General features: G+C 40.4%; 1 protein-coding gene across 3 annotated transcripts; it reads left to right on the top strand.

Moving 5' to 3' along the window:
* Window positions 1-2682: 2682 nt before the first annotated feature.
* Window positions 2683-10526, top strand: snx22 (sorting nexin 22). Of its 3 annotated transcripts, none has more exons than XM_029523815.1 (7): window positions 2683-3040; window positions 3218-3390; window positions 5787-5870; window positions 6341-6445; window positions 7039-7133; window positions 7425-7457; window positions 9386-9839. In XM_029523815.1, exons 2-7 carry the CDS (start codon window positions 3328-3330, stop codon window positions 9585-9587), a joined length of 582 nt encoding a protein of 193 aa, XP_029379675.1. In that variant the 5' UTR covers window positions 2683-3040; window positions 3218-3327; the 3' UTR covers window positions 9588-9839. The 3 variants fall into 3 exon arrangements, with proteins under 3 accessions (XP_029379675.1, XP_029379673.1, XP_029379674.1); XM_029523814.1 differs by lacking the exon at window positions 2683-3040 and adding an exon at window positions 9851-10526 and having other exon boundaries at window positions 3117-3390; window positions 9386-9453; XM_029523813.1 differs by lacking the exon at window positions 2683-3040 and having other exon boundaries at window positions 3105-3390; window positions 9386-9841.
* The last annotated feature ends 1548 nt before the right edge of the window (window positions 10527-12074 follow it).

Here is a 12074-nt window from a genome sequence, read left to right as displayed (position 1 = left end):
TATTTATATCAGTCCTATGAAAGACTAGTGAGCCGTCCAGGGTGTCAGCTGGGTGCAGCCCCCCTTCGTCCAATCCTGCAGTACAGATAATGGATGTATGGACACAGAATATCACTTAGCTTCAGGCACCTCTAAATAGTGTGTGAGCTATGCTTTATGAAGGATGTTGGTCGAGCAACATCCTTCATAAAGCAATGTACACTGAGATTTACATTGTGTCTTAATCTGTTAAAGTTCTCAAAATTATTTTTATCTGCATTTATTTTATTCAGAGAGTCAATGCGTGACATTTAAACTTACTTTTTGGGGGAACTGCTCATTACTATCAGAGTGTTAGCAGGCAGCTTTCAGTTTGTGGCAATAAGCAAGTTGAACTGTGCACAGAACTCAAGAATGCATCAGCTAACGTGGTTATTCTGGATGACAGTGCTTTCTTTCATTCACATGCTGGCTCCGACAAATTGCATCACGCTCCCCAGACCGGCTGGCATGTCTATAAATGACAAACTCCAATGTGTGAGTTGTGGAGACTTGCCTTCACATTCCACTGCTAAAGAAGGCGGCCAGGCGCTTGCTCACATCTGTAAGGGTCACACCACAACTTCCAAATTTCAGTGAAGAAATTATTTCATCTTTGCAAGCATGCGTGGTCAAGTGGTTAGTGCGCATGCCACGTTATCTAGGTTGAACTCTGACCCAGGGACTTTTGCTGCATTTCATTCTCCTCTCCTTCTCCCTCCTTCCTGACAGCCTCTCTGCCACTTAATAATGTCAAAATAAAAGCCAAAAAGATAATAGTTAAAAAAGAAGAAATGATTTAATCTCTTCTGCTTTTCCTTTCATATACGTGACAACTTCAGTGTGTGTCTTCATAAGCCAGACAAACATTTTGCTCCCGTCTCACTGCTGCAATGCTTCAGGGATGATCTGAGCAATAACAACCAGTTCAAGGTGTTGGCTTGGCTCCGATTTCTCCAGATCTCAGTCCAGTCCAGAATCTGTGGGATGAGCTGGACAGAAGCCTGAGACAAGCCTGAGAGGAGCCACAACCTCCAGGACTTAATGGACCTGCTGCTTTGTCCAGGTTCCGATATAGATACAGATATGGCTGATGGGTGTCAGGAAACTGAAAGTGACATCATTTCACTCACTGCGGTGTAAGCAAATGAGTGAAAAAGTGAAGATAATCATTAACAGCAGAAAAAAAGCAGCACTGACTTGCTTCACGTTAATGTGTGTCCTGTTTCTGCTGACAGCAATCACCAGGACTCACGTGATCTGTAGAAAAACACTGGCGAGTTATATTTTTATCTGTGACTCTTGAAGGTCACATATCCTCACAGAGCTGCTGGAGTAAGTTCCTCTCTAATTCAAACACAGCAAGCAACAACAGGAGGTGACACGTCACAACAGGAGCATGTGACTGGCGCTTAGATCAGCGCATGGAAGATGATCCACACAGTTTAAACAGCGAAAGAGGAAGCGTTTTTAAGTACAGCACTTAACACTGTTTTACAGTGTTCTTCCTTTTTGTCTCCCTCTCTAAATGACAGCCTGGGAGACATTCTGAGCAGCAAGTCTGAGAGGATGTGAGTCAAGTCCAGTGTTGTGGAGTCTGGGTTTACATCCACTTCTTCGTTGTTTTTGTTTGACTTGATGTGGGAAGTGAACCTGGATTTGAAAGTGGCACATCACGATGCGGCTCAGTCCCGGATGAGAGGGTCTAAGTACAGTTTTTCATGATGGCTGCTGTTTTGTTTTAAAAAAGCACAACACTTATTAAGCAGGATTAGTTTATAAAAATAATATAGCTATCAAGTACATGTATGAGAGCTTTGTTTTGAAGGACCTTTATCGTGTGAACACTGATAGATTCAGATGGACAGCAGGACAGATTGAGAGTTGCTAATAAAAATTTACATTATACTGGAATATTTCACTGACAAGACTGTACGGTAGCAATAAATTGGAAAACCTATTGCCTATTGCATTATCTTACTGAACTCTCCCATCTTGATCTTTATATCATCTGTGCTTCTTTCTGGGGAATGTGATGAAGTTTTAGGAGCCCGTTATATTCATGTGCTCTGGATTTCAGTATCAGTTCATAAAGTTTACTTTGTTCATATCTTGAAACTGTTTTAGAAAGCTGCTGATTCAATCTAATGAAGGTCAAAAGCACCACAGCTAAAATGGACATGAAGTCAGATTTAGGATCAGCCTATTTGAGAAGCGATTGGCATTTTATCCAGTCAGAAACTCACAGTTAGATCAGCACACATAGGCCAATACAAGGGAAGAATGAACCGCAGTATGTTAAAAGAAGTTACATGACTGAATGAAAAATGTTATGTCCCACTCATGAAAAGCCACAAAGTGGCCCACAAAAACCAACAACACACCTCAAAAAAAAAAAAAAAAAAAAAAAAAAAAAAAACCCACAGTGGGGAGTTTCTTTAACATAAATGTAGATAACCAGGACACCAAATTATAACTACAGAAGTCTAAAGGACAACAAGCATCAACAGCCAATGTTCCAGTCCAGAGTTTAAGGCCTTCACACCCAGACCTGGTGTGTCTCACCGATGAAGATGAGGAAGAACCTGGGAGGAAGTACAGGGAGACGGGACAGGAAGTGGACCGCAGCAACCGGAGTGATACCTGATAGCAGAGGGACTGGAGGACGAGGAGAAGGGAAGGGGACAGGCTGATCACATTTTTGCTTTCTGTTTCTCTTAAAGGGAGCACAGCTCTCTCTGCTCGTCTCCAGTTACTGAGTCAACAACTGGACGTAATATTTCACATGAACCATGACTGATGGCGCTGCATGTGATCAGGAATCAGACCTTCACACATCAGCATGTGGACAGACAGACCTCTGGCTACATTTAAAAAATATATATATCTTTTCTATTTCTTTCCAATTTTGTCTTTTAAGTGTCGCGTATGGCAGCAGTTTGACACATCTGCAGGTGGACAGCCCTGCTGCCTGCTCACAGTCCACCTTGATTCATTTCAGCACATTGTTCTGGTGCAGCAGGTGAGACCAAAGCTGAGCACAGAAAGGAGAAGCTGGTTCATTCAGAAAATAAGATGTAACAACGTGGAGCTTATACTGTGGCTGAGTTAGACCGTCCATAACTTCACTAACTCCCACAGACTGTGTCTGCACCTTTAATGGCCTCGGTGCTGTGGGCTTTGTCTAATGTCTGGGTAGGTGGAGCTGAGGAGGAACAACAGGCAGTCTGTGCCGCAGACCGACAGGAGCGACCTGCGAGTCCGGGATCGGAGGCAGGACAGGCGGACTCACACAGCTGCTGCAGTCCGATGATTGAGGTGTCCATACCGTCGATGGAGCGGGAGGTGGATGAGTCGGGGAAGTCCAAAAAGGTGAGCACGCTGTAAACCAGCTTCACCTGCAGAGGAGCCGAGCCTCCAGGTGAGAGTGAAAGCCAGCCCACTCAGGAAAAGGTCAGTCTCTCAACCTGATCATCCTCATTCTCTGATCACAACAAGGAGCTTTCACTAAAGTTGGATCTGAAACACAAGGAAGTGAGTGCACCTTTAACCATGAAGTTCATTCTCTTCAGAAGATGTCAGATCTGTCAGATGATCTTGTGTTGTTGTGGTAAATGTGTGAATAGGAAAACTAACCTGTTCTCCCAGATAGCATGTACTTAAAGTAATTACCTAGAGTCCACAAAGAAGTGCATAGATCATTATTTCATAGAAAAATAAGCGTAAAAATTATCCAAGAAAATAACTCTCTTGAACAAAAGTGCTTCCAGCAGCTCAGCCTTTTTTTTTTTTTTTTGTGATCATACATTATAATAATGTTGGTCATGACATCATGAAGTAGCATTTTTCACAATCTGCTGTAAAGTAAGATCAACCAATAAATAATGAAAGTAATGAAAGTAATAATAACTTACACGTAAGCAGTAAGACTTTCAAAGTTGTCCAACATGGATAAGACTCTAATTGGACAAAAACTGAGTTCCAAGTTTGTCTGAAGGTGGTATGGTGGGATAGAGGTTAACAGATCAGTTCTTGGTTTGAACCCAGAACACTGCGGCCTTTTTGTGTGGCGTTGGCCTGAGGTGACAAGTAACAAAGTACAAATACTTTGTTACTGTAATTAGCAGATTTTTCAGGTATCTGTACTTTACTTTACTGTACTTTTTACTTTGACTCCCCACATCCTACACTTATACACAGAAATATCTACTTTCTACTCCTTACATTGTAAAAACAGACTCGATGCTTTTTTTAAAAAATAAAACAAAAAAACCTCCACAGATGACGACACGATGTGAAAGCATACGTAAAAGACGTGACAAACTAGAGAGGGAAAGAGGAAGAAGAAGGGGGGGGACAGGTAACTGCAGAAACCGAGAACTTGTGCTGTAACAGAAATTATCAAAGGATGTATTATGTTTCATTAACTGCAAAAATTCATTTTTACTTTGAAAGTACATTTCACAGCCTCTACTTTCTTACTTTTACTTGAGTAAAGGAGTTGAATCAGTACTTCTACTTAAGTACAGAATATGAGTAATTCTGCCACCTCTGGCGTTTGCTGCGTGTGCTCTGGCAGCTTCCTCCTACAGTCCAAAGGTTTGCACATTTGGTTCACTGGGAACTCTAAATTGCCCCGGAGTGTGAATGGCGATTTGTCTCTATGCTTCAGCCTGTTTCCCCCACTGAAAAGTAACATTCACTAAGTCTTATATTTATTTACTCTACACATGACCTCATCACGTCAAACATGCTGTCTGAGCATTAACCTTATGGCAGAAGAAGCATTCTTTCACTGAACTAACTTTAATGGTACTGCAGTTTAGAAATAGTCATTCAAAATTTTACAGAAATGAAAGAAGTTTTATCAGCAAAATGTTCTTAAAGGGTCAAAATAAAGCTGGTTTCATTATATTTCATAAAACGATCAATGTTTGTAAGTGGAAGAGAGAGCAATGTCTTTTTCAAGCAGAGATGAACAACATCATTTAACAGGAGATCAAATTCATGAATCTTGTTGCTGTTGCTTCATGAGTGCTTAGAATATATCCCCTCAGTCCTGATTTAGATTTTCAACTTGGTTTTCTTATTTCTATTTAGTGTACAGGCTCAGATATGTTTGCAGATCCAAAGTCTTTCCATGTTCCTGAAATGCTCAATGTTTTATCCTTGCAATTTAAGACCACTCACTCAAGCCACTGACAATGAGCAGCAGTATACATACAGCCTAGTGAGATGTGCTGAATGTGTATTAAAGGCAGGAAAGTTTCAGCGCTGAGGTGTGTGTGTCATTACTGTGAAGTAAAAAGTGCTTTTGTGTTTACCTCCTCCTGGTGGACAAATCATGTTGTTGTACGATGATGCAGTTTTTTTTTTGTCACTCAAATAATTTCTCTAAAACCAATTTATTACATTGAACACTGAGGACAAATGGTTCAAGAAAAGGATTCATGTGTCTCAGAAATATGACAAACTTTTTACGTTTTTATTCCTGTATATGAAACGTGTTCAATTGATGGGTTAATGTTCTTTTAAATATGGCACATGCTCAAGAAACATCTCAGTGTGTGTACGCACTTGACAAGCAACCATTTTAATTTGTGTTAATCTCATTGGTAGTTGAAATAATATTAAGGAATTTGTGTGTTCAAACTTGACCATAAAGCAAGGATAGGCTGCGTGTATTTCTAACACTGTTATGAGATGTGAGATAATCTGAAAAATGTGATCTTGAGTAAATGAATAAATCTGTCTCCTCCTATTTGCAGCGCTTCAGAGTGGAAGTCCTGTTTAATGGGAGGAAACATTATGTGCTCAGGACAAGCAGCGAATTCCAGACTCTGCATAGAAAAGTAAGTACAAGGAATCTATGTAACGTGCCTTAATGTGATGTATGGCATGATGTTGGAAAATGTCCTAAAAGAGGACAGTTGATATGAATATTATTTCAAGAGATAATATTTGTAAATATATGCTTGAAACAAGACATGGAATATTATGATTAGTTGATAAAGTTCATAAAAAATGAATTCTTTCCACTGAATGTTTTTCATATGTTTATCAGTCACCATGAAAATTCACCTCAGATCTTTTAAATGAATCAACAAATTTCAGGATGTGTTTCTTTGGAAAAAACTAATAGAAGTGCCTGTCCCGATGTGAAGAATTGGTTAGGGTTAGGGTTATTTATCCATTACTGCGATATAGTTCAGGTTCTTTGTAAACTTTAAATTCATCCACCTCATTCTTTGTGCTTCGTACTGGTTTTTTCATTACATTACACTGATTTGGAGGTTGTTGCTGTTTGTTTTGGCAACTGCAGCTCAGGAAGATCATCCAGACGCCCGACTTCCCGAGCAAAAGGAACCCCCACCTGAGGACCAAACCCCCGGAGCAGAGGAGGCAGGAGCTGGAAGAGTACATTCAGGTAAAACATTGACGTCTTTGTCCATTTAATCAGTTTCTAAACAATTTTTCACACGGCTACTAAATAATTCCCTTTTTTTCACTAAAAACTTCAAGTCAATGAACAGGTATTTAATAATTGTATCTGACACTCTGGAAATTAGCTGGAAAATCCAGAGCCTTTTTCCGTCCAGTGCACGTTGTTTAAAAAGCAAATACACTTGTGCCCTTCCGAGCACCCAGGATAGCTATGCACCAACGATGTCCCATCATAGTGGAAAGTGATTGATCGGCAAAAGCACAAATTAGCTGCACAACATGCTTCAGAAGGTCCAGTTAGATGGGAGGATAATGTTTGTGCCGCAGTACGTCATGATGTGACTTAACATTACGAGACTAACGTGATGCACCCACATCCACACCCTGCAAACAGTTTTCTTTTGTGGAAAAAAGCTGCAGGGCTGAATTGAAAATATCAGTATTGGCCCCGATGTGCTGTGTATTACAAATGTGTTTTCATCTAGAATGCAAAGTTCACCTGCAGCCAGTGTCTTGATGATTCCAAAAATACATTGAAATAGTAAACCATCATGTCTTTTGTTCTCCGGGGGCCAGGATATCATCTACCAAAATGAAGATGTGCCGCAGGTGCTGCTGGACTTCCTCCACCTCCGACATTTTCACACAGGGAACAAGATCAGCAGCATGGAGTAAGTCCTTCCGCCCCAACTTCTCTGTTTGCAGACTCTTCTAAATTAAGATCCTCTATTTTTGTATTGGGGTCAATGCAGCAACATAATAAACTTCAGCAACATTTCCCACAGTCATGTAGAGCAGAGGCACCCACTCTGACCCATTATATAATAATCCTAATAATAATAATAAAGATCAGGTCGGACGACGCACGTGTCCTTTGGTCTTACAGTACAGATTTGTTTTTGTAAAACACAGGTGGGGCACTCTGACTGCAGTGTAAGCGTCTAACACTTACTCTCTCTCAGGTCACTTGATGAACTGGACAGTCAGGATTACAGGTAAGATCTGTACTGTCATCCCATTTCTCAGACACTGTGCAGTGCAGTAGACATGCAGGTGTGTGTCTACTGAAAGGATGTAAGATTTATAAATATAAAAAATACAAACCATATTTATTCAATTAACATGTCCACATGTTTAAAAAATGGTTTAGGTGTTTTCTCTGGTTTCATACATTATTATTGTATGGACTGTATTATTGTGACATTATTGGAAGATGCAGTTTGCATCATTTCAGGCACAATGTGAACACAAAATATGAACAAATGATACAACTTGTTTCACAAACCACACACGTCAAGGCATTCTTAAATAGACCACTGGATCGATCACAGAATCACTGATGGGAAAATGGATAAGACCCACTCAGCAACAGCTCCTGATGGAGTTCTATGTCGATGTCAAAGACATTATTAGGGCCTTAGTGGCCTGATTAAGGATGGGGAGAGCCTGCTGTGGTGGGCTTTGGGGGTCCGCAAGGGGACTCACGAGGAATGACTCACAGGGATAGCCTTCGTCTCCCAGCAGAAACACCAGAGAATTCACGAGATAATACAAGATAGAATTAATACAACTACACAGCAGAGTTAAACACTCATAATGTCCAAGGTGCTTACAAATAAATGTGTGTCTTACCCTGTGAGAGTCTCTCATACTCTGGACTAGCCCGAAAGACTCTGGAGTCATGGACCGAGCCGGGCCACTTTGCCTCTGAAAGGAAAATAAATGACAAGGCTGTCAGCATCACAGATCATCTGAACCAAGATGATGAGATGTTCATTGAATTCATGAAAGTAATTTATGTAGGTCACTCAATTCAGTCTTACCTGAACACTGATGCTGTGGAAGGATTTCCTGTTAATGTAATCTCCCTCGTATCCTCCCACTTGCAACCTCAGTGTAACACAGCCCATCTGTGGTACAGTGAGAGCACGGCTTCGTGCTGTCTGGTGCAAGCAGCCGACGTAAATATGTCAGTCCGTCTGAGAATCTATACCTCTCAATGAGATAGTCATCTCCAACGACCGGTCCCAGAAGACTCATTCACGCCGGAGCACTCGTCTGAGGATTAGGGCTTCCTCCAAAACAAGGCCATGCCATTAAGAAGAGAAAACAGGTGAATGGGAGTTGGACCCATTATCTATTTACTATATTGCCCTCATCACAGACTTAATTGAAACCACCTTTGCGACTTCATCAGCCAATTTTTTATAATGTCAATAACAGCAATAATACACATATTCATCAAACCTCTGATGGGAATTTGACAAGCAGTCTTCATTAGCATAGCATTGTAACGCTAGGCCTGACAGTCAAAATACCACATGAATGAATACAAAATAACTGCTGCAATTACAAGCAGTCAACAGACTTCAATGAAATGACAAATGACAATATAACTGTAATATTCAATGCAGGACAATTAAAATGATGCAACATATTTAGAAAGACCACGGAAATGCTGTAAAAAAACACATAAATTGTTCACAGGATTGACAGCAGAACTACCAGATGAATCACCGGGTTGTTAGCCTGGCCTGGAGCAGGCTAGCTGCAGAAAAAAAATCACCATAGTAGCTTGACAGGGTTAGGGTTGAAGGGTTGACCTCCTTTCATGCAGCCGACTTGAGGCTAAGTTCAGCCAGGATAACTGAAATATACCCTTATTCTGGTTTTGTGCGATACAAGAGGAAGTATAACTCCCCTGTAACCTCGCACCTAATTCAATAATTATAAAAAAAAATGGAGGTCAACCAAGTGGCGCTGACACTTTATTTAATGATCTGAATTGTCTGATGAATTGGGTCTGTATTCAGTAGAGTGTGTTATTCTTGACTCTCTCAGGGAGGATCAAACGTATATTGCATTTACTCGAGCGTATGAGTTTGTGAGACTGATCGATAATGTTCTGCTTTTGTTTCCTCAGTCCTCTGTTATCCAATCAGCGAGTGGTGGGCTTTTTTCGGGATCCTTATGTGTCTGACTGCATATCAGGTAGGAAGAACACACTGTTTCTCTGCACCTTTATGCATAGGAGCCAACACACTGCTGTAGGAAGTCGGCACCACACTGGAACCTTCAGCAAACGCCGACGTGACAAGAAAGGGTTTATGATACTTCTTGGCTAAAAATGACAAACGCTAGTAGTACCTGCAGGCTCTTGTTTGTCATGCCATAGAATAAAACATGAAAATGTTTTAGGCTTGTGTTAAGCGCAGAACTCAAAACACCATCAGCGGAGGTGCTGAAATACTATTTTCCATGTTTAACTCCTGCTCAATTTTCAATTCTTTCTCAAACATTTTAACACTGAAGAGCAACAAGTGTGTATCATTGTGTGCATTTTAGCTGTGTGGGCATGGTTTAAAAAGGCATCGCCTCTGTCCTGCAGGTCTTCCAGACATCATTGTGGATGGGGTCCTTCAGGGTTTTTACCCCCGGGATGTCCGGGTCAGCTTCACTTCCCCCGCTCTCACTGACCTTGGCCCCTCCCCTTCTATAGAGGCCTGAGATAGAGCCTGAAAAACCACTTGGGTTGATTTGGCTTCAGGTTATTGGGACTGAAACTCACCACCCAGCCTTTGTTGTTGCTCTCCTGCCCATTGCCTTTCCAGCACCGGGAAAATCAACAATCTTTATCCCACCTTGCACTGCCTTGTCGCACAGTTCAGTTTGTGTGTCGGTATGTTTTTGGCCATGAAGATAACACACACCCTGGTTTTCATTTGTAGCATTAATGTGCAGTCTTAACCAAAAAAACATGAACCGAGAAACACATCTTGTTTTCATTTGAGTTGGACAGCACATTAATTGGTGTGTTTCATCTTAAATAAAGAGGTGGAATTTGAGTTTCGAGAAGTACTTGAAATTTCAGGGACAGAAACTATTTTTTTACAAGGTTCCCGTTTTCAGTTTTTGGTTGTCAAGGTAACAGATTGACAGGCGGTTTGCAAGTAGGGGAAACATAGATTAGATATGAGGTCAACCACTCTTGTATGTGTAACCAAATGTTTATGGAGTTGACTTTTTTTTTATGTTATTTATCTTGAAATTGTAATAAAGAATCAAAGATAACTTGCGCTGTGTGGCTTCTCTATTTACACCTGAGCTGCAGAACAAGAAAATCAGCATTCCTCAGTGAGACGCTAAAGGTGGAGGAAGACATGGTTACTCTGCCTTTGCCTTTGTTTATCAGATGACACGATCACTGCCCTACTCACTGGAAAATGATTTATATTGGCTATTTCACACCTTAAATGAAAGTAATACATTCATTAGACTCAGTCATTTTCTTACAAAAAAATGTGGGATCATTTACTGAATTAAGTATGTGTCATCATGTTCAAAATGTTTCCTTATACTCTCGGTGTTTCTTCTTCATCAGTTCATTAACTGGAAACAAGAACAGCCTCTGGCTGTCGTTACCATTTTACTCACAAGCCGCAAAACAGCAGAGAGAGGTTCATGGGAAATAACCAAGACTGTTGGAACAGATAAAAGTGTGTTTGTACTCAATGTGAGAAGCTGCGTGAGAAATATTTTATTTTTGTGCCTTTAAGTGTGCACACATTCAAACATTGTTCATGAGAGGAAATCACTGGAATAAAATAATGCCACAGCCACGTTGGAGATAATTTTAAACTGATACTTAAGCTGATAATGTCTGAAAACTATAGTGTTGCAGAGAAAACCTGTAACTTTTGTTCCAAATGACTTAAAAACACAGCATTTGTTTAATCAGACAACTCTTTTAATGATATGAATTCAAATTTGATCCCTCTCTTGAAAGGTTTTACTGTTACAGGTTTTAATAATAAAAGATGTGTTTCATAGTGTGAAGTTTGACATTTGAACACTCAACGTAGAAGTGAACTGTCGGTTTCATCCACGGGTGCCTCGCCTCAACTTTGCCTCGGCCTAAATACTTTACAAGTTGCAACAAGTAGTTCAGGTAGGGCATTCAGGCAGATTCATCTGCAGGACGTGTGCAAATGTGTGCAACTACATAAAAGGTTTAAAACCATACACAGAGAATATTTCTATCAAATAGCCCCTTGTACTATTTTTACATAACAATAAACATCAAGATATTAAGAAGCCATTCATCTAAATAGCTGTTCCCCCCTTTAATAATTGGTGGCTACTTTAAAAGAGCAACTCTACATTTTGACAAGAAACTCATAACCCAATGAGAATATTATAGAATAATAATAATACCGTTGTCGTGTCTTGACAGTAAACACTTTTTAAGTTTAAACAGTGAGCCTTTAAATTAGAGATGGAACTGTGACATGTTGTGGTTTAATGTGCTGGACCTGGTTGTTTCCCTCCTGCTTCCCCCTGATGCTGCATCTTTAGCTCTAACACAAACACAGGCGAGTTATCTCCTCATCTGACGCTCAACAAAATTTGGCTTTTCTCTTTATTATTGTTACATGTATTTAAGTCTCTGCCAGTCCCATTTATGTGCAGACTCATTAATTAATGAAGCAATTTCTGGAGATCTGACATAAAGTTTTTGTAGTGTGTGTGCATACAACTTTTTTAAATACGTTGAACAAAACTGAACAGTCAGTGAAGTCACAGAAGAGAAATACCGGGCTGCTCCAACTGCG

Source organism: Echeneis naucrates, chromosome 16 (genome assembly GCF_900963305.1).
Source record: "Echeneis naucrates chromosome 16, fEcheNa1.1, whole genome shotgun sequence".
Taxonomy (NCBI): Eukaryota; Metazoa; Chordata; class Actinopteri; order Carangiformes; family Echeneidae; genus Echeneis; species Echeneis naucrates.
This window is presented reverse-complemented; position numbering and strand designations above follow the sequence as displayed.